The sequence below is a fragment of the Cottoperca gobio genome, chromosome 21 (assembly GCF_900634415.1).
Source record: "Cottoperca gobio chromosome 21, fCotGob3.1, whole genome shotgun sequence".
In the NCBI taxonomy this organism is placed as follows: Eukaryota; Metazoa; Chordata; class Actinopteri; order Perciformes; family Bovichtidae; genus Cottoperca; species Cottoperca gobio.
In genome coordinates, this window is record NC_041375.1 from 17,133,767 (window position 1) to 17,154,887 (window position 21,121).

General features: G+C 40.9%; 1 protein-coding gene across 6 annotated transcripts in view; it reads left to right on the forward strand.

Moving 5' to 3' along the window:
• The window catches only part of zmp:0000001200 (dedicator of cytokinesis protein 9), a 74,455-nt gene that overhangs the window by 7,351 nt on the left and 45,983 nt on the right, over window positions 1–21,121 (forward strand). For 2 of the 6 annotated variants that reach the window (XM_029459853.1, XM_029459854.1), the window contains exon 1: window positions 14,306–14,584. The exons of 2 other annotated variants lie outside the window; for them this stretch is intronic. In XM_029459853.1, coding sequence (XP_029315713.1) covers window positions 14,414–14,584 — 171 coding nt within the window. In that variant the 5' untranslated portion in view covers window positions 14,306–14,413. Of the gene's footprint in view, window positions 1–14,301; window positions 14,585–21,121 lie in introns of those variants that run through there. 2 more of the 6 variants (XM_029459859.1, XM_029459855.1) reach the window with 2 other exon arrangements.

The window sequence follows — 21,121 nt, forward strand, 5'->3', positions numbered from 1 at the left end:
GATTGCAGGTCTACATGATGAGACCCCATTAACCCCACGCTGCTTCTAACAGTCACATGAATGGCGTCATTTCAAACAGGTCTTTACACGGCCCAGCCCACACATGAGCGAGTGAATGAAAGAAAAGGTGTAGGTGGATACTTCTCTGCCTTCCACCACTGATTCATTAGTTTTGCGAGAGGCCAGCAAGAGTGTTCGCCAACGGGTGAAACTGGTCAAGCCTAAAGCTCTAAAGGCAAAATCATTACCCTGCACACGGGCACCGTTTTACAGATTAAGTTAATTGGATTATGCCCTGAAAAGCACTACAGCACTCCTGACTGGAGACTGAACAACAACATCCATGTCGGCTGATGGAGAAATGTCTAGAAAGAGCAGACTAACGACTAACAGATTTCCTTTTAAGTCATTGTCTGTATTTTGTGAGGTGCATTTACTCTCCGAGCCTCCTTGATTTGTCTATAAAAGTAATGTTTCATAACCCTCCCATCCTTCACTGCAACTGACCATTAACTTGTAATTGTGGGAACACGGCTGTGACCATGACAGAAGAGATTGGAGGGTATGCTAACTTTCTTAACCTTGTCATTATTTTTTCCACCCAATGGATGGCAGTCTATCCGTTTTTGAATCACTGCCAATTAAAGGATTTGCCTTCTTTGCTGAGTGGAGGTTCACTGCACTTGACGAGTGTGGAGTTGACTTAATTCTTTGATGTATGTTACACTTCAGTACTTTGAACCTTCTGAACTTTCATAACCTTGATACACTTATGGTCATATACACTTATGTTATTTAGCCATGGCTCTAGGGATGAAACAACTATTGGATGCTTATAACACTCAAATATTTGGACCACACGAGTCGGAAACAATCCTACATATCCTTAATATTTAGGATACTTGTTGTTTAAACACAATGAATAAACATGCAAATCCTTTTAATTAAATGTTGATTTTGAATTTAAATGTCAACCCTCAAACAATTCGGTACAGCCCTCCAGCATAAGAATATGTCTAATTATAGCAAAATACTGCCTACTTCTTTTTGCACCTGTTTCTTTTATCGCTTGTTCTTACTCCTGGGATTTAGTGTCAAGCGAACAGCCCATTCTCAGTAGGTTAATCTGCTTTGCACACCATATATCTCCCTCTGACATTGCCTCGTTGTGGTCATTGACCTCCCATTCACACTCGCTACGCGGATCACACTGGGATCAGCGCCTGTCGGATGTGTTGTAACACAGAGGGATGGATTAGCATACAATATGCCAATACAAAAGCGAGTTTCCGGCACTAAGATGTAGAGCTAAAACCTTTTTATGAAGAAACTGTGAAAGGACAATACTGGCTTGTTTTAACATTTACAATTCAAGTATTGCTCGAGGCGTAGCAGAGGCACATATTAGGTGTGTTTGGAAATGATTGTGAAGTAATTATTTGTTTTTTTGTTGAGGATGGAGGGCGGATGTGAAGTGTTTGGGGAACTTCTTAAAATCCCTGCTGTGCAGTTGTCTCACTGCTATCAGACTGCAGAGATAAAAGGGAAAGTTACCACTGAAGTTGTTATCATTCATCTGCGATTTCCCTCGAATAAAGGCTCTTATTTGAATTCACCCAAGGCACCACAGCAGAGGCGGGTAAATTCATCATTATGTTGGTAAATAGATAAAAGGGAGAGGCCCCTCCCTAGTTAACCCTTCCCTATGATGTTTCCCCCTTTCCCACAGTGCGTGCTGTTGGCTTAATTAAAGAGAGACTAAAATCTCAGCACTCGTTCTCATGACTTTGTGCAGTGTGTGGATGGGACCTGCCACAGCCAGAGGGGATAAACTCTAATGACTCTTCACCAGGCTGGCCGCATAGCTGGCATTCCTCACTCTGACACACTGTAGGCCAGAGAGAGAGGGAGGGAGGGGGAGGGGCCCAACCTACAGGAGGCGGGCCGAGAACTGGGTGGTTTTTGGGAAAGGGGTTGTGTCTCACCTTTGGGATGTAAACCTTATTTGTGGGAATACTTCTGAGATGGTGAACAATGCATTCAAGGGCAACAATTAAAAGTCCTGCATTCAAAATCCATATTTTAAAATGAAACTACAGTAATATCAGCAACATGTATTTAAAGAACCAAAAGTAAAAGTACTTATTTTGCAGAAAGATGGCCCCTTATTATATTGCATTGTTAGATTGTTACTGCACTTTACTGTAAGTGGTCGAGGTGAGGCTAGTTTAAACTACTTTATTCACAGGTATGTAGTTTTAGTCCCAACCTAGTGGTCGGGCCCCTTCAGAGGATCACAAGAAGAAATCTTGGAGACTTTTGTCCAATCTTGGCTTTTACTTTTACTTTTTGTGTCTGAAACTATTATTAAAATAAAGCATGTAAGAAGTTTAGAGGGGAAACTACCGACGTTGGGATCCTCTGGTTTAATCTTTAGCAATGCATTGTTTTTTATAAACTATAAATATAGTATTACATATTTTCTTAAGCCTCATGATTGTACAGTACTACTAAAGAAAATGTACTGTACCACTGCTGGAGACATTCTGTGCAATGCTAAGCACTTATACAACATTACAATACAACATTTACACAAGTTGTCTGATGTAAAATGAATTTTGATGAGTTGCTGTAGTTAACCATTCAAGATTTACATGAAACGCTGAGCTTTGCCTTTGTAAAAGCTGAAACAAGCCCATTGTGCACTCACTGCCCACAATAAACAAATGAGTTCTGGTTTAAGAGGCAAAACCACTGAGGTTCTGGACCCTTTATTTCAGAAAATCCCTTCGTCTGCTGTTTATATCAGCTGACATCAGAAAAATGGAGGAAAACTGTGCAATTGCTTGAAGACATAAACGAAAGTCTTACACGGTATGAAATCAAATGACCGTGCTAATCGGTGTTTGGTTTTTCTGTCAAAGCCTGTACATTACATTACACTACAGTGGAGACGGAGCTGCTTGGGGCTTTGTTTCTGTTTGCTCCCCGTTTGTTTTTTAGGGACTTAGCATTGTAAGGCAGGATTGTGTGCACTACAGGGTGGAAGTGTCCCTAGCCTGGAAGGGATAAATAAAGTGAGCTGGGTGGTGTTTATGGAGGAGCAGCAGTGTGCCTGAAGGACTTCTCTTAATCACACTTGTTTGTGATGGACGAGGACAAAGTGATCCTGGACGGTGCACAGTTGACATTCGGCCACACGTTATGTTGTACGATGTGCCAAAAAGCAGACGCCCTGCATGGTGTTGAACATCATAAGCATGCAGTATCACAACCCTGTTCTTCACTGGTCACACCGCTGTGCAGTTAAACGGCTCAGTATCCCTGACTTGACTTAATCTCCTTTTTTAGTGTCTCCACTCGTTCTTTAAAAGCCAACAACACCATCCCCCACTCCCGGAGAAGTGTGTCGAATTTGCTCTACACCCATAACGTTTGTGTTTCTCAAAATATGACAGAACCACTTGTGCTTACGTTTAAATGTCCTTCAACATTGTATTCCACCATCGAGTCTCGCATGATTTTAACAAAAGTCTGGATGATTTCTTTCTGTTATTATCCATTTTCTACGTTTCTTGAATAGCGCTTTTTCGAGTGACTCATTTGAGACCTCAAAAATGTCAAATCCATCCAAATCCATCTTAGTTGCCATAGCAGCCGTACTGCTGATTGTGGTATTAACCTGATCCGTGAGGCAGGTTAAATCTCACAAAATGCCAACAACAGAGATGTGATCAGCAGCAAATAAGGAGATTTATTTTTGTCATGAGAGAGTTCTGCTGCACGTATTGATACTGCACAAGGAGGGGTGTTCCTAACATACAACGCTGTCTAATCAAGACACAGACATGAGACCAAATACACAGTTCATTATTGACTGTCCCGGTCAAGCTTTTCCAAAGCCTTTTTAAAATGTGTTTCCTCTGTCAGGAAGGGCCTCTGAGAGGGACGTGTTGGGGCACAGCTTGGTTAGCTAATGTAGTGCCAACAAAGTGTAATTACAACAGGAAGAAGGTGTGTGCCATTCCTGGATTTTCTAAAACAATTTAAATGCCAATCTAATGAGAAAGAAATAACCTGATTACCACATATTTTATTACATAATAATCAATAAAAGCATGCCCATTTTATTTTAATGTTTAAATTCAATTAAGTCTTGTGCCATTATGTATTGTAAAACAATTAAAACTCCCTAATGTATGCATGTAACAAAAGGTATTTTACATTTTATGTATCGTACTGCATACAATATACGTCATAATATCGCCCAACTCTACATCCCACATTGTTGCAGTTTGGATTACAAAACATTTCCCTTTTTATCTCCACAATGCAAATAAATGATTTGTCCTCTGTGCAGTCGCCATGATGGATGACCGCTTCTTGTAGCTGCTCGCGGCCTCCCAGGGGAGCTGTGTCGTATTACTGTTAAATCCACTGCCACTTCAGTGGTGCAGGTGCAGGTGCCATGCGTTCATCTCCTCCGCCATCCTCTGTTTCCGTTGATTGTCAGCAGTGCTCATTGAACCAGGCTCAAGAGGATTTCCACTGATTACAAAGAGCCAACTGGGATTAGCTGATCCTTAAGTGTTCTCAAACTCCTGCCCCCCCCCCCCCCCCCCCCAATTATCCCCCCATCTCCCTGCCACACGGCGTCTTCAAGTTGCTACCAAACCAGAAATAAAATGTTCGGATTATTTAGAATTAATATGTATTAAAGATCCTGTTTCAATTACCTATGTGTTCTGTTATTGGGCTCTTCTTATGTGTCGTCCTGTTTTGCTTTTGCTTCCACTTTCGCATTAAATCCTGTCTCATGCTGTTCTGCAGTTTAAAAGGCGATGTAGATTAATCCCCCCTCTCACTACATCTCAGGTTTACACCTCCCTGAATGCCCGAGGTTAGATGACAATACCTTCTTACTATTCTCCCTTTGTTCTCTCACCTGACACTTTCTACACACTTAGAAATCAGAATAGAGTATCGTGCTTCTGTGTGGCAACTGCTGCTATTTAATCTGCTCAGTCTAAATGGCTTTCATTGTGGGATATTTGAGTAAATCTGTTTCCTAAGACCATTTGAGGATATTATCCATTTGCTGCTCCAAACAGAAAACAATACCCTGGATTAATTCTTAACTGCTGAGTGCTCCTTTTTTTTAAGCCATATTTAATGTGTAATCTAACTTTTAATTACTGGCCTTTGGGTCACTTTTTATGTCAACTGAAGCCTGAAATTACTGGTGTATGGATATAGCATACGTATAATGTATCAGTAGCTCTAAATATTCTTATATAATGTCGAATTTTAGAAGTTTAACCTCAGTAATATAATGAGTCGTGTCACTGCAGGAGATGTTTCATTACCACACAGACTGAATCATGCAAGCATAGAGAGGAAACGCACTGTGTGCTGTGAGTGAGCGGTTTAGTTACAGTCTTTAAAACAATGTTGGGCCTCTCATGACTAACAGAGTGTAGCTGTTCCGCCTCACGTCGTGCCAGTGTGGACTTGTTTCACGATCTCTCAGCTATCAGCTCCCGGGCTACATGTCAGAGCCTGAACATGACGACAGCACTCTCTCCAAAAAACCCCCCTTACACCTGGGCCCTGACCTGGCGAGGGTTGTTGAGATCAAATCACACACCACAGTGATGACAGCTTGTCATTGAAGTAACATTTCTTTACTCGGTGCAACACATGACACCTGGATGTTTTGGTTTCCTGCTTTGTGCGTCAATATAAACTAGTTACAAGTTCAGTTATCACTCTGTGTATCACGGTTAACACTAATCCTGTGTTGACTCTGGTGGAAAGCACTTCTCCGTTTGAGTTCTTAGAGCTGTGAAGTTACTGTTTGTGCTGTCAGGCTTCTTGTAACAGCTCTCTTCCTGTGCAGCCCAGTCACCTCTTTTTTTCCTGTATAGTGAGTTGAGTGTGTTCACAATGAGATGCTGGAAATGACACGCATGTGACAAACAATTGCTGCATTGTACCAATAGTCAATCTGAGTGCAGGGAGGAAAGTGTTCTTCTGTTTCGATCGAGTGTAATATCACACAGTGGTAGTGCAGTCCCTGAAGAAAGGACCGTCACTCAGTGAATAAGAGTTTTGTGACTTTTCATAAATAACCCATAAAGTTTTATTTTGCTTTCATTTAATGATTTCTCTTTTTGCATGTAAATAGAAACAAGGCTTTCTTACTTTATAGAATAAATGCTGTAAAAACGGTGTTAGTGTAGTATCCTTCTGTACCTGTAGGTGGCAGTAACAGCATTCATACACTGTTGTATCTTTAACCTCTGAATAGAGCCTCTTAATATGTGTGTGTGGTAGGGGCGTAGCTAGGTTTTCAAGTTTGGGTGGGCTTAGCCCAGAGGTGAGGTGGATCTGTGCACCTGCATGGTAGTACAATCACCATTAAAGGAACTCCGATGGCATGATGATGGAGAAGTTAGTCTGGGAGTTTTGCACTCAGCAGAGCCACTACACACACACATAGTGTTCTGTACTGGTTGCGTCGTCAATATATTAGTCATTTTAACCAGGTCCATGTTACCTGGCCTTAGTCATGTTGACATGTCTTAGGAGTAGGGTGGACTTCACATCTTCTAGGGGGGTCCGGGGGCATGCTCCCCCGGGCAGAATTTAAAAAACATTTTAAAGTGAATTGTATGCATCTGGTGCAAAATGAAGATGCTAGATCTAATAGAACTTTGTGGTCTTGGTAAGAGGAGGGGGCACAACTCTCAACACTTCTTATATCCATATGATCAATGAACATTGGCAGATTATGATAGTTTGAATAGCTTTTCACCCTTTCATGCTTACAATTGTTTTCCATAGTGAACAAACGTTCGCTGTTCTGTAGCTAGCCAGTTACTGTTGACTACTGACAGTACACCAACAAACATAGAAGACCTAATGTTGCTACACTTTTCCCTTTCCTAGAGTTATTAAAAGTTAAGGAGCTAACACATATTAATAACATATTTAAGCGTCTTTGAGTTTTTAGAAAAGCGCTATACAAATCTAATTTATTATTATTATTATTATTATTATTATTAATAATGTATTCTTACAATTTCACACAGTGCATCTTCCAAAATGTCAACCTCTCATCTCCAGCTGAAGCCCACCTAAAATAGGCTTAGCTACGCCACTGGTGTGTGGGTCTATGTATGTGCTACTTTCTGCTTTCAGCTGAAATGCGATAAGAAATTAAATAAATGATCTCATTGTTTTTATCTTTAATGCTCCCCTGTGGGATTTTGTTGTGTGCAGCAAGCTGGTGCAATGTGGTCCGTTTTGTGATGCACTGACGGCTTGAGTAAGCAAGTTTTTTTTTTCTTCATGAGATTACTCTGTGTTGTGTATAGTGAAGCCAAAACACAGTTGGCAGGGGTGAGAGGGTGACTGCAGGCCCTCGGGTCTTGGCACGGCTTCAGACCATCTCTACTGGTGCTGCAGCGGAGGCACTGCTTCACTAGTAACATCTATTAATGATAAACTGAACCCACCGCATGCAACCTCACAGCAGATCCAAGCTGCCAAGTCACTTAGTGCGTGTGTGTGTGTGTGTGTGTGTGTGTGTGTGTGTGTGTGTGTGTGTGTGTGTGTGTGTGTGTGTGTGTGTGTGTGTGTGTGTGTGTGTGTGTACTTTTAAATTGTGCCCGTGTCCTTTTGTGCAACATATTGCATTATTATGCCCACCACTACAAAGAAAAGGAAGTGGTACCCCTCAGGAAAATGGGTCATTTTCTTCTCCTGGGATAAATAAGCCATCCAAAATACCAAGTAAAAGGGAAGAGGATGTGGCCCCTGTTGTATTTGCTTTGTGCCATTTTAAGAGGGACAGGATAACCTGGTGTCAACTCCAGGTCAAAGAGACACTTAAGTTTAATCCGTGCACTAGTTACACGAATAAAAAGTCCTATTCACTCCACTCTGTTGTGTTATGTGAGAAGTATTTTGGGTTTGCTTGGTATTTTAAATGTGAAGCATTTGACTTATTGAAATTCCAGGCCTATCGTTGTAGCCCACCCACATGTGTAACTGTAGCCACATAACTTTTCTCTCAAACAAACTCTTGAGAAACTAATTCAAATTTTGACTCAAATAGATCTCAAGGGTTACTCGAGCTGCGTGCTGCTATCACACAACACCTCTAGTGTTCAGGAGTTTTTATGGAGTTTAAAGGACAGTGGGTAGAGAGATGTGGCTTTTCCTATTGCAGCATTTACACACTCACACACACAAATCAGCAGGAAACAGCCACTTCCTTTTTGAAGTCCCTAGAGAGATCCAGCTGGGAGCCATGCCTGTTTTATCTGACCTGCACTGCTGGATATGTGGGTGATGTCACTGTGGTGCACCACATTGTGATCGCTCTCTGGACACACACACACACACACACACACACACACACACACACACACACACACACACACACACACACACACACACACACACACACACCATGCAGAGCCCTACAGCAGACCCTGGGCATGGAAACACGCCCGCCAGCTGCGGACTTAACCTTCATCCTAGAGCTTCTCCTCAGATGAGATGCCAACTCCTCTTAAACTCCCCTCTCCTCCTCTGAGCCACGCGGGGACATTTTTGTCTTTGTTGTGTGTAGGATCGTCCACTCCTTAGTGTGAAAGGGGAAACTCAAGCTGACCCTTCTCTGTCCACATGTGCCGGCTTTGATGTTGTTACTTCGGCTCCACCCACCACTTGCTGCTAACAGCTTGAAATTGCTGTATTAGTTCAAGTGGTGTTATTTGGGGGTTACTGCGGGCCAGTGATGGTGTCCATATGAAGCAGATGTTGTGTTTGTGTCCAGTGAGTCCAGGTGAAGAAGAGCAATAGTTGAGGTTTCTGAGGATGTCAAACCATCTGACATCAGTCAATCTACCTGAACATACTGTAACCAGTAAGAGCACTTCATATGAGTCAGATGTATACGTACATTTTAGTATAGGGAGCTGAAGCTGAGCAAATACTTTGAATATATTTGAAATGCCTGTGTGTTAAGGAGAAACCTTTTTTTATAACAAATTATTTAGAAATGTAAATGATATTGTTAATTCATATCATACTGTACTATTTCATTAATTTTTTTGTCACATGATGAAAATGTTGATCAATTAATTAAGAGGATAGAAAGCAAATTAATCAGCTAATATCCTTTTTTAATAAGCAAGAAATCTCAATGTTTATATCACTGTAAACTGAATCTTAATCTTTTTAAATGGACAAAACCTTTTGAAAATATATTAAACAAATAATTCATTTGTGGAGAAGATGATCAGCAGATTAATTGGTATTTGCAGCTCTAACAAAGTTATGAATAATGTAATGTTTTGCTAAAAATATTTGAAGTGATGATGGTTATTGATAATTTACTTGTATATGATTTGAAAGAAGATCATTTTAACTCATAAATTCACTATAAAGACTCTGAATGCCTGTCAACACTATTCAAATGATGAAATAACTTCAATATCATCCTTTTTAAAATAAAACCTTTAATCATATATTGAGGTATGTGTTTTAACTTGCACATTATGTCTCTCGTTATTGTTTAATATGAAGCTGTAAACACTCAATGTATACTGTAAAATGGGAATGGGGGTCATATTTAACACTTTACCAGGAAGTGTAGCCCACTGCGGAGAGTGAAGCCTTGCTGTAACAGCGATCACCCAGCAGTGTTTCAGATTGGCCCTTATCTCCTCTGCAGCTGCTGCAGATTCTAGCAGAGCTTCCACATCCCACATCAGAGGTTCACACTTGAACATCCACAGACCCACTCTGTGCCACAGCACACTTTACCCCCCCTACTAATCTCACTGTAGCCTTGCCTGGAGCTCCAACTCAAGATTTAGTATGGCTGACACAGTCCGACTGTGTTCTGCCGGAGGCTACAGAACCAATTCATTTGTCAGCTACAGACATGCACAGTATAGATGTCCTCAAGCTGTGCAGGGGCACTGGAATGTGTACCCATTCAGGAAGTATTATATACCATATTGTATTGATTATACACAGCCAACTGGAGATGTGAAACTGCTTCTAAAGTAAAGGATATTTTTACTTTCCTAGCAGCATTTGTTGCAGACAGTGTTTCTTGACACAAGGGCAGAAAGAAACGCTGCTTCACCTTTATGACTCAGCAATTCTCTGTCTGACCTTAATTATTCATCACCAGTAGAGTACACTGTAAGCTTGTTGCAGAATGCAGCACAACAAAAAATATCAAGCAACCGTGGGGGGGGGGGGGGCATCAATCAAACTTTCTGTTGGCCCTTTTTTCACTAGATAGTTTTACATGGAGAGAAACAGGACATATGGGAGTGACGGGGCTGGACTCAAACCCAGGACTTGGTCACATGGTTGATCCAACAGGACGTTTCCTTTATTTAAACATTTTGGAGTGTTTCAGAGTTACCTATGCCACTGCATAACTTTAGCTTTTTAGTAGCAGCCACCCCATGCTCGTTCAGCACTCGTGATTAGATGAAGTAGATTTCCTCACAAAGCAAATAACCAGCTGTAGCTCCTCTTGGGTATTCCTCTAACAACATCATTTATAGCCTAAATCCTTGAATCGCAAATTTGAGTTGGAAGGCTTTCATTTCTATTCGCATGTCAGCAAAGAAATAATTTTTGCACAGCATGTTTTTGTTAAGAATTGTTCCATGACCATCTTTTTACTGCAATGTATAATAAAAGCTTAATATTACCCCCCTTGAATCAGTGTTCACGGGGGGAGTGTTCAGCGTTGACTCGAGTCACGGTGACCTAGTGATTAAGTGCAAACCCTATAAAATCCACATCCCGGGTTTGATTGCAGCTGAACTGTGTTACATGTAAGACGGTGCTCCCCGTCTGTATCTCCACTGTCTGCATCAAATAAAAGTAACATATTAAAAACAGCAATGACCTGGTTCATGATGTAGTGGATCCTATACAACACCCTCACAGCAGTTTTGTTATTGTTAGAACCTCTTTGCTTTGTTGCAGACATGTCCTTACAGGCCGAAGAAGAAGAATATGTGTCTTCAGGACAAAAGATTTATGATCACCACCAGCTGTGACACTTCAAACTATGTTTTGTCCTCTTTTGTCTTGGTCCTGTTTAAGGTTAGTACCCACTTAGTAATAACTGGCAACAATAACTAACAGCTGGTTGTTTTAAAAGTAATAATTAATCTTCTGAGAGGACAAATACATTTGTCTTTTCAGTAAGGATTTTTCTACTAAATAATACTATGTTAAAAGCCAAACTATGCACAGGGAATTTACATCTTTTATTTTCATAGTATTTAAACTAATGATAATGTACATGTTTTGGGTCAGAACTCTGCACTCAAGGTCCAGAAGAGAAAGAGTCGAAGTTAAAGCAAATCTGTTTTGCTTCTCGTCTACACAGCCTCAAACAGGAGATTTATGACTTTGCAGTTTTCAGTTTTTCACCAGATTGCTTCTTGTTATTTTATATAGTAAGCCTAAAATCCCTCTTCGCAGTGACAGGCGGGTGCAGACTGAAGCCGATGTGTGAGAAAAGGGATAAACCAAAGAGGAGAGGCGTTTTCTAACGGATCAATGATGCATAATCAAAGTCTTTTCCCTCCCTCCCCCGGTATCTCCCTTCCTTTCTCTCTCTTTCTCTTACTGAACCCCCTCATCTACTCCGCTGCTTTTCTCCGCAGCTCATCTCATAGTACACTCGAATGTAGTTCAGTGTGTCAAGCGCTACTGAAATATTAACACCGCAGCAGGGAGAAATGCGTGCAAGCATTGAAGGCTTAGTGCACCATCACGATGTAAAAGGATCACTTCACTTTCTCCAGACGTGCATGTGTGTTGATGTGTTTCTTTGGGCGTGCCTGTGTCAGCACCTTTTTAATGTAACTTAATAAAAGGTGAGAGTTTCTAACATGGTGGAGGTTTCTAGAAAGAAGGCTGCTTGCTTTTGTTACTAAGCTTAATAAAGGTTGTGGTGGGGCTCGCTGTGTTTCAGAGGATACAGCGTGTGCGTGTTACTGTGTCAAGCAGGATCTTTTTGGACAATTCTCATTGAGGTCATGAGGGGTCTTTGAGTGTGCGTCTTGCAGCTGCAGGAAGGGAAGAAGCAGTGATAAATAAACCAAGATGAACACTACCCTGTTTCCTTGTCCCCCCCCCCCCCCCTTCCTCATAATCAGAGAGTAAAACGCAGGCAACCATGGCAGGTCGACAACTTGTCAGTAATATAATAATCAACATATTCCTGCAAAAATAAAAACCACAGGATGAAGTCACAGAAGATAATTACATTTACAACTGGTTAACCAAGTATGTGATAAAAGGCGGCCATGCTTTAAAGAGTCATTAGATGGAGATCATCTTCTCTAAAATCAAGAACCTCAAAGTATCCCTGATGGGGGAGGATTCCATCCACTTTAACAGGCTTAATCTTCTCGCTAGAAGAGTAGTGTATACAAGACATTGTGATTGGCTGTTTGGTAGAGGCTTATCTTCAGGTTGAATATGGAAAAGAGCTGGGAGGGGGTTTGAATTTAATAGGTGTTCCAAATATTTGAGTAAAAACACAGAATCTCCAGATATCTGAGAACTTGGGATGTATCTTCTGATCTTTTTGCCATTCCTCCTTCACTTTATCAAGAGAGGGAGTTGCATGAAAATGCTTTTACGGCTAATGACTGTCGAAAGTATTATATCAATAGGTTGCTGTTCAGGCATTAAGGGAAAATGATTTAGCCCAGTCCCTGGACTGCAGATATCTAAAACTTGGCAAGTTTTTCAAAAGAAGCAGATATATTGTCAGTGTATAAGGCCTGAAATGTTTTGAATTCTGTTTGAAGGGCCATTCCTCTCATTGACTGAGGTTCCTGTAAGAACTCTCTTTGGATACGATGAAGTTTTTCATTCCAGATAAGTTTAGATATTATTCTGTTGAGGGATTTCTTTAGAACCATAGACTGTATATAAGAAGTGTTTACTGAGGTAATAAATCAAGTGAGAACGAGAGTTTCTCATAGACCTCTTATACAATCGGACATCTTTTTGCGACCAGTGGACCCTGATGACCATTAGAGGGGAGGTTTAAGGCTCTTCCGCATTGGCATCACTTTTGTACGAGATTCATATACTCGGTTCAGTAATAAGGACGATGTTAAACTGAAAGTGAGTGTCTTTGCAAATGTCCTGCAGAAAGACAAACTATAGAGACAGGAAAGTGGGGGTTTTTTTCAGCTGTTTTTCAATATTGCCTCTTTTTACAACATATTTCCTGCTTTTATCTTTTTGTATTCCTCCATCGCAGTCCAGAGACATTTTAATCAAAGGCCACGCTCGCTGATGAATCCTTCCCTGGCATTTCAAAAGTCTGTTTACGATCACATTTTGTCATTCCACTCCCAATATATCTCTGTACTTGGCAGAACGGCCAGCTTGTGATCAAGCAGCAGCTAATCTTTTATAGAAAAAAAATAACAACTCCCTATTTGATGTCTTGCCCTAAAAGGTTTAAATCCTCCCATGTCCTTGGTATGTTTTGTAAACAGAGATTTCTTTGAGGCTCGAGTCAGGTAACAGATTTCCTTTTATTGCATTACATATCTGATCCTTTTTTTTTTACTAGACTAATGAACAGATGTTGCATATTGTATGTTTTAGTCTAACATACAGTAGGCTGCTTACTGCTGCATCCATTCAATGTGATTCATACATTTGTTCTGCCAGTGGCTCTAGTTTGTCAGCTGAACTAAATAAGCATTCAGCCATATTGCTGTTTGCCTGACCGTGGAATCAGACGCTCCCTCTGGATATAAGACTGTATTTATTGTAACCCATTTATTTTTACAATTATTCATCCGGCTCCTCTCAGTCTCATTTTGTGGAGTAAAAAATGAAAGGGATTAATTAATTTCATGTGTAGTCAAATCTACATTTATGCAAATGTGAAAAGTTCAAAGAATGAAGATAGGAAAGAATTAGTAGTAAGTGAGACAGAATCACATGCGAGCTTGTGTTGCACCGAAGCTCAGCATTGGTTGAAGCTGCAGCAGAGCTCGCACAGCATCCTTCATCCCCCCCCATCCCTCGCTCTCTGCTCCACCTCACTCACTCACTCACTGTATCTCGCTGACTGAAGTATTCCTACGAGCACAGACTAGGGGCAGCTAGGAATTACAGTGAGACTCTGTGTGTGCATAAATTCATCCTCCAGCCAGCCTCCCTGGCTCTCCTCTCTGGATCCTTTTTGCCTGGATACCAGTGCTCCCTCCCGGGTCAGGATCTGTGGATTTAGAGATCATGGACCAGGGAGGAGTAGGGGACGATCAAGGAAACTGGGTCACTGGCAGTCTCTCCTGACTGATGCCTGTTTGGACCTGGAGGAATGGGGTGCACCACCAGCGCGGTTGTGTTTGATGGGCTGCGTACGGTCTTAGAGAGAAACTGTAGTGACTACATCTGTAAGGGAGCAGCTGAGCCCATTGGGCCATCTGAGGCTGAGCGAGCGCTGAGTCGGAGAGAGTCGCGAGCAGTGCCAACACCGAGAGTACTTAAGGTGTGTGTGTGTGTGTGTGTGTGTGTGTGTGTGTGTGTGTGTGTGTGTGTGTGTGTGTGTGTGTGTGTGTGTGTGTGTGTGTGTGAGACACACAATATGTTTAGTATCGTGATGTTTGTTGCATTAAAATTGACAAAAATATATGTATATATTAAAACTGAAATTAAAGATATTGATATTATCATCATTAATATGTTATTTTTGTATAAAATCAATGTACAGTTTCTTTCTATAACATGTCAGAAACATGCCTATCACAAGTAAACAGAGCCCGTGGTTACATCTTGTCAAACTGTTTTTTTTTTTTATATATAAAACAGAGAAAAACTGAAAACGTCATATTTCTAAAAGCAGGAAAGGAGTGAACATACTTTACTTCATGAAGCGACTGATTCTTTCAGCCCTGAACTGTGAAGAAGCTCAGAGAGACACCTTCTTCTTTTTTTAGTGCAACAGCTAAAGCTATTGAAATTGGTGTAAAGGTTCCTTTCAAACTAGTTTTTCCGCTCAGTCAGTCAGTCATAATGCTGCTGCATCAAGTATGTCTAGTACATGCTATGTATGGAGTGCTGTCTTTTAAATATCTCAAACATAATCATTATTCCTTTTATAGTATATAAGACGCTAGTTAGACGCTATATATAGCGTCTAACTCGGTCTTTTACTTTGACATGTTTGAAAATGATTTATTCCTTCCCTGATTTCTTCTATTAAGACGGCAAAATGCAGCACATGATTGATAAGTGATTCACATGTTAATATTAGAATATTTATGAGCAACATTTTCACCACATTGACACATCACAGACATATTTGTCAAATGTATAGATGCAACTAAAGCAATAATGATAATCATCATCGTCCTCATTTCAGCCTTGTGAATATGTATCCACGAGTGTTAACCGTATAAAATGTAGGGCAGTGGGAGGGCTGCATCTTGCCTCTGTGTTTCTGCATGGGTTAAAGCCTCTGTGGGCCGGGATGGGGATGAGGGCGTGTGGGAGGGGGGGGGACAGTGAGCTCTGTGTCTGCTGGAAATCAATCACTGCTCTTTATCTGTGAACTGGCAGGCTTGGCAGGGCTTCTGCTTTTCCGTACCAGCTTGCCTTGCCCTTCTTGTTTGTGGTTACTTACTATACTGTGTGTGTGTGCGTGTGATGTCTTGTTCCCGTCGCTGGTTCATCGGATTCACAGCAGAGAGCAGAGTGACAGTGGCCCCGGCTGAGAGCAGGGAATTAGGTCAAGGGCACGGGTGCTTCTGTTGGCTCAGGGATGGTCTTATCATCCAGACGGGGTCAATTAATCCCCTGTCAGCATTTAGCAGTCTTACAAATCAATAGTTAAATGTGTGCAGGGATGTGGTTTCAACTGTATGGCGGTAAAAGCTTATCAGACAAGTCAAAAATAGAACTAAATGCATCAATAAATAATGGATTAGTTTAATAATAAGAATGGATTTTAAAGGGGGCATATTATGAAAAACTTATTTTGTTTTGTTCTTGTGCATTTACATTTGGTTACCTTGCCTTCCAACCCACAATAAGACAAGCCAGTCAGTCTTTTGTGGAATTCAGATTTGGCTCCCCTTCTTATGTCACATGCAGGCTCATTAGAATATTACCCCCTTCCATCTGAGTAACTACACCCACAGCTTGAGAAGTAGCTTTGCAAAGGTACGCCATATTCTTTTCTGCAACCAGCAGCTCTATAGCTTGCTCTGTCTGTCCACAAATATTTCCCCCACCCTTTGGCGGCCACAGTTTTGGGCTAGCAGGCTAAGATTCGGCATAGAGGTGTGTGCGTGTGCGTGTGCGTGTGCATGTGCATTACTTTTTGTGTTGGGGCACCACTGTAAGAGCCACGTTTTTTATTTTTAACCACTGACATTGAGCAGCAGCAAACGTAATGCTTTCTGTACGGGTTGTTGTTCCTCGTCACTATTTGCACCTTTTTTTTAAAATTCATTTGGCCCAGTTCTGAAGAGGATATACACGGTTAAGTTTGCCCTTTTTAATTCCTTCTGATTGCAGCAGGTCATTATTTCTGTGAATTTAAAAACTAAGATGATGGGGTTAAAGGTCAGACACACACACACACACACACACACACACACACACACACACACACACACACACACACACACACACAGAGACAAAGCTGTCTGTGGGAGGCTGATCTGTACTCTCTAGGCATGGAGTAAGTAATTTAACGACCTGTTTTGGCTTTTTCACTGCTCTGTTATTTCACTCGCTGATTGCAACAGCTCTACCTTTTCCTTCCCGGGTGGAAACTCTGGCTTCTCTTTCTCCTCAGGAAGGGATCTGCCTTCAGAAATTAAAGTAACTGGTTTGAGATAATGCATCAATGTGTATGATGTGTAATTCATCAGTGTCGTGTTTCGCTCTTGCTCCTTCAGAAAGCTATCATTAACAGCGTTCAGCGTTCATGCATCGTCATTCTTTGCTTTCACAAAGGTTCAGTTTTCATTTATTTTATTTCTATGAAATGTTTGAATGCTGTAACAGAAGCGCTGAAGTGTCTGCTGGTTTTATCAGAGGAATGTTGTTACAGGGAAATAAAGAGAAAGTGGTGATGTCAGCTCCGTTACAGATAAAAACGTTTTGTATCCGATGATGCTTTGGGATTAATGCTTCTAATTTGGACCTGTTATGGTTTTCCTTTCAATGAACCATGCCTAAGGAGTCAATTATGCTTTGTTTATAAGTTCCTTGTTTTAAGTTTACCAGGTCTGCAAGTCATCAACCAGAAACTATTTGGAGATTAAATCCATTTAATAGCTTGAATTACTCGACTAATGCTCTCCTTTCCTCCTTAACAAAGAAGTGTCATGCTCTTGGTTTAAGCATGTGTGTAATAACACACATGCTTAAACCAACATTGACATTGTGAAATCTTAGTCCTATTCTCATAATATGGAGGATGAATAATGACTTGAAAAATAAATAAATGAATGCCAAAATAAATGCATAAATAAATAGATAATTGTATCTGTATGTTAATGAGGTAGATGTACCTAACCTCACTATAAAGCAAGATTAGTGGCAATTAATTACCAATTGATTCAATTTTATTCATAATTATTATTTAAGGATTTTTCTGATTCAATAATGCTTTTAATTATTTATTTCTGTATTTGCTTATATTCTTATATTTATCCATGTGTGATTTTAATTGTTTTTCTTTTCAGTACTATATTTTGTGTTTTATTTATTCATTTGAATATGTCTGTATTTATTTCAAAATGTATCTTAATATTAATCATATTGATTGATGAGTCACTTGTCCTCCATATAATAATGTCCTGTATACAGTACAGTGCAGCATATCTCTACGTAAACTTACGTAGACTCTACATAAAGAGTCTGCTCTGCTGATGTTTTCTCTGAAGGTGTAACATTTGACAGATAACCAGAATATCATACACACTGTGAGCACATTGACCACCAATAAGATCAACCTCACTACAGCTTTCATGCATTAGCTTAATGGATTGTCAGTAAATCTACAGAACACTTTGCTTGGCGACAGGGTTGTTTTTCTTGTTGATTGCTTCCTACTTTTGAGAAGTATCAGCCACCCTGATGTTGCTCTAAGGACGTCACAGCATTGTGTGTGTGTGTGAGTGTGTGAGTGTGTGAGTGTGTGAGTGTGTGTGTGTGTTGCTCTCTTGCTGACTGATACACCGGACCATTATCTCCACCTCTCAGGCTCATGTACTTAAAAGACAGTCTGGCAACAGCAGTTAGATTTTTCCCACACATTCAATGGCAGCATTATTAATATTAAATACTGTTGGTTACATTTAAGGCTGATCAATACAACTGTACTAAATCCTCGTCTCTCCACCTGTAATGCAGTAGATTGTATTACTGTCCAGGTATTCTAGACTCGGTTGTGTGAGACTACTGTCCTTGCCTCATGATTACATCCTGTTATTTTTGATGCTATTGTGTCCCACGTCCTACGACAGTAACGTTATTAACAGAGGGTGTAGACATGCTATGGTGTCATTATCACTTCCATGTTAAAATCTCCTTCTCACAGTACAGTACTCTCTGGGGGATAGACTGAAAACAAGCTGCAGGATGGTGGGTCCTGGTGGTGCTGCTGCTGTATCGGGGCGGCGAGGGGTGGGCCATGTTTTTTGTTACATTCCAGGTTACACCCTGTTTTGCTTTGGCTCATGCTGGGATGGCCTGGAGATTGCATCAAGCCTGTGTTATGTAATCGAGAAGCCCAGTCATAGTCCTGTCCAGGCTGAGAGTTACAACATGATAGATGTAGAAAAATAAATAAAATTGCACAACAATAACAACAAACAAACTGAAATGAGAGGAAAACAGAGAAAGAAACTGTAATGTACTTGTAACAGCAGTTCAACAAATAACTTCTAGTCAGTCTGGTCAGCATTGCATAAGGGGTGGATGTATTACACTCTGACACACAGTGTGTTGTTTTAACTTAATGTGACCATACGACAACACTTAAATTAATTGTATAACATGAGAGTATTGCGCAAGATGATGTGGATTTTAAATTAATTCCTTTTTTAGTCTCTTCCCCTCAGTTTTGACATAAAATGAGTCCGTGTTGACACATAATTAAAACCATCTAAAGTCTCAAATGGGTTTAGAGGACGAAACTAGAACCAGAAGAATTGCATCTCAAATGTTGACATTCTGCCTGGTTGGCTTTAAACCACTTCCAGAACTCTGAATCACCACCAAGCCTAGGTTGGTCTTCATCCCTGTGTATGTAGTCATCAATGAAACAATCTCTTCATACATACTAGCATTTCATTACACTGAGCACAGGGCAGATTCAACCTTATTTGAGCAGACGACACTTCTTCCAAAACATCCTGTCCATCTGCTTCTGGCCATTGGAAAACTTTGTTGCTCAACTCAAGTGTTTGTTCTGCCACTAAAAGGGCTCCGTGGGCCTTCCTGCTCAGACCCATATGCCAAATTGCCCAAAAGAAACACATTTGTTTTGGTTTCCATGGATTCCATTTGCATAACATTACAAGGTGTGAATTAAATGTAAGCACTGTGCCACACCAACATGTACCCCATGTACAAGGGCTGCAGAGTATAAAGCCTCTCTGAAGTTATTTATCTCTTCTTGCTGCAGATATGAGATCTCTGGGAGCAGAAGCCTTCTTTGTACAAACATTTAGAACTTGAAATGGAGCATTACTGTCAATGGACAATGAAGTGCATTAAAGGAAATGTCCAACAATGCTGGTGGCTTATCATTGTAGCCTGTAGGCTTTAGTGTAGCTCAAAGGATGGTCCACCAAATTGCATTTGTTTTGATCAATAAAATGTCTAATGCTGTTCCTGCAGACTCGGGCTGGTCAGAATGCAAAATGACTTTTAATGGGTTAAATTGTGTGTCAGTGAAACCGTGATCAACCATAGCACAAATCAGAGAGTGTGATACACGAAACAAGCATGTGTTTTTACAAAGATGTCTGATAGAATTGTCCAGAGGATTGTGGTTAAAGGAGGCGGAGGACTACACTGCACTATCTGCAGTGAGCATCCAAACTGGAATTCTAGTTATGATAAACATTCAGTCAAATATAGTTCATAGAAAAGTTGAAATGACAAATATAATTTTCACTATCTTGCCAAATTAGTTTCTGGAAACATGTTATTTACAGGATTCACTTTTAAAGCATTGCAGTTGAACAGTGTTTTGTACAGTATACTGTTAGAAGTGCAGTGACTACGAGCACACGAGTACCTGAGACAGGAAGTGTATGATGACGCACTTTGCTGCTCTGTGAGCTGACATGCCCGCAGGATGACACTGATTTGTAACACTGATCCCACTCCACTGCTTGCACCTGATGCGGAGGATCAGCTCATATCCCTTAAACACACACTTATTCACCGCGTGGATCATGGCGTGCTGATCTGGAGCTATGCCAGAAGGCAGATCACATCATAGTCAACTTTTCTTATGCTGTCATCAGAATTGCATTTTGATGTGGCAGACAGGAGTGACCTGATCTTGTCTCAAGTCTGTTGTCTCCCTTCCCGAATACTTTTTAGCATAGAGTTTCCTTCCGTGGTTGGGGTGAGGTCTTAGGTTGGGTTCAAATGAGGGTAAGGTGAAACTTTTGGGTCATCCTGCAAACACTTGTGGCGATACTATAATTCCGTACTTTGGGCTGCAATTCTTGTATGAAAGGTGCTATACAAATAAAGCTTATTATAATTACTCAAACTATGAAAAAATATTCGTATTAATCAAGATATTGATTTTGACCATAATACTGATGTCTGTGTGGGGCCCAAAGGGACATGTGACTGTGGGAGGCGAGCAGCTGACCTGCCCCCCCCCCCTCTCCTTAAGCTTAGATTCAGGCGTGAAAAGATAACATCCTCCCTGTTGTGGCCCTCTAAGGAATCTGTAGGTCGGGCCCACTCCTCTGTGGGTTGACTTGGGCTGCGTCGTGCTGGAATGCCCCTCCAGCAGTTGCATCAACAAGCAGCGAGACAGAAG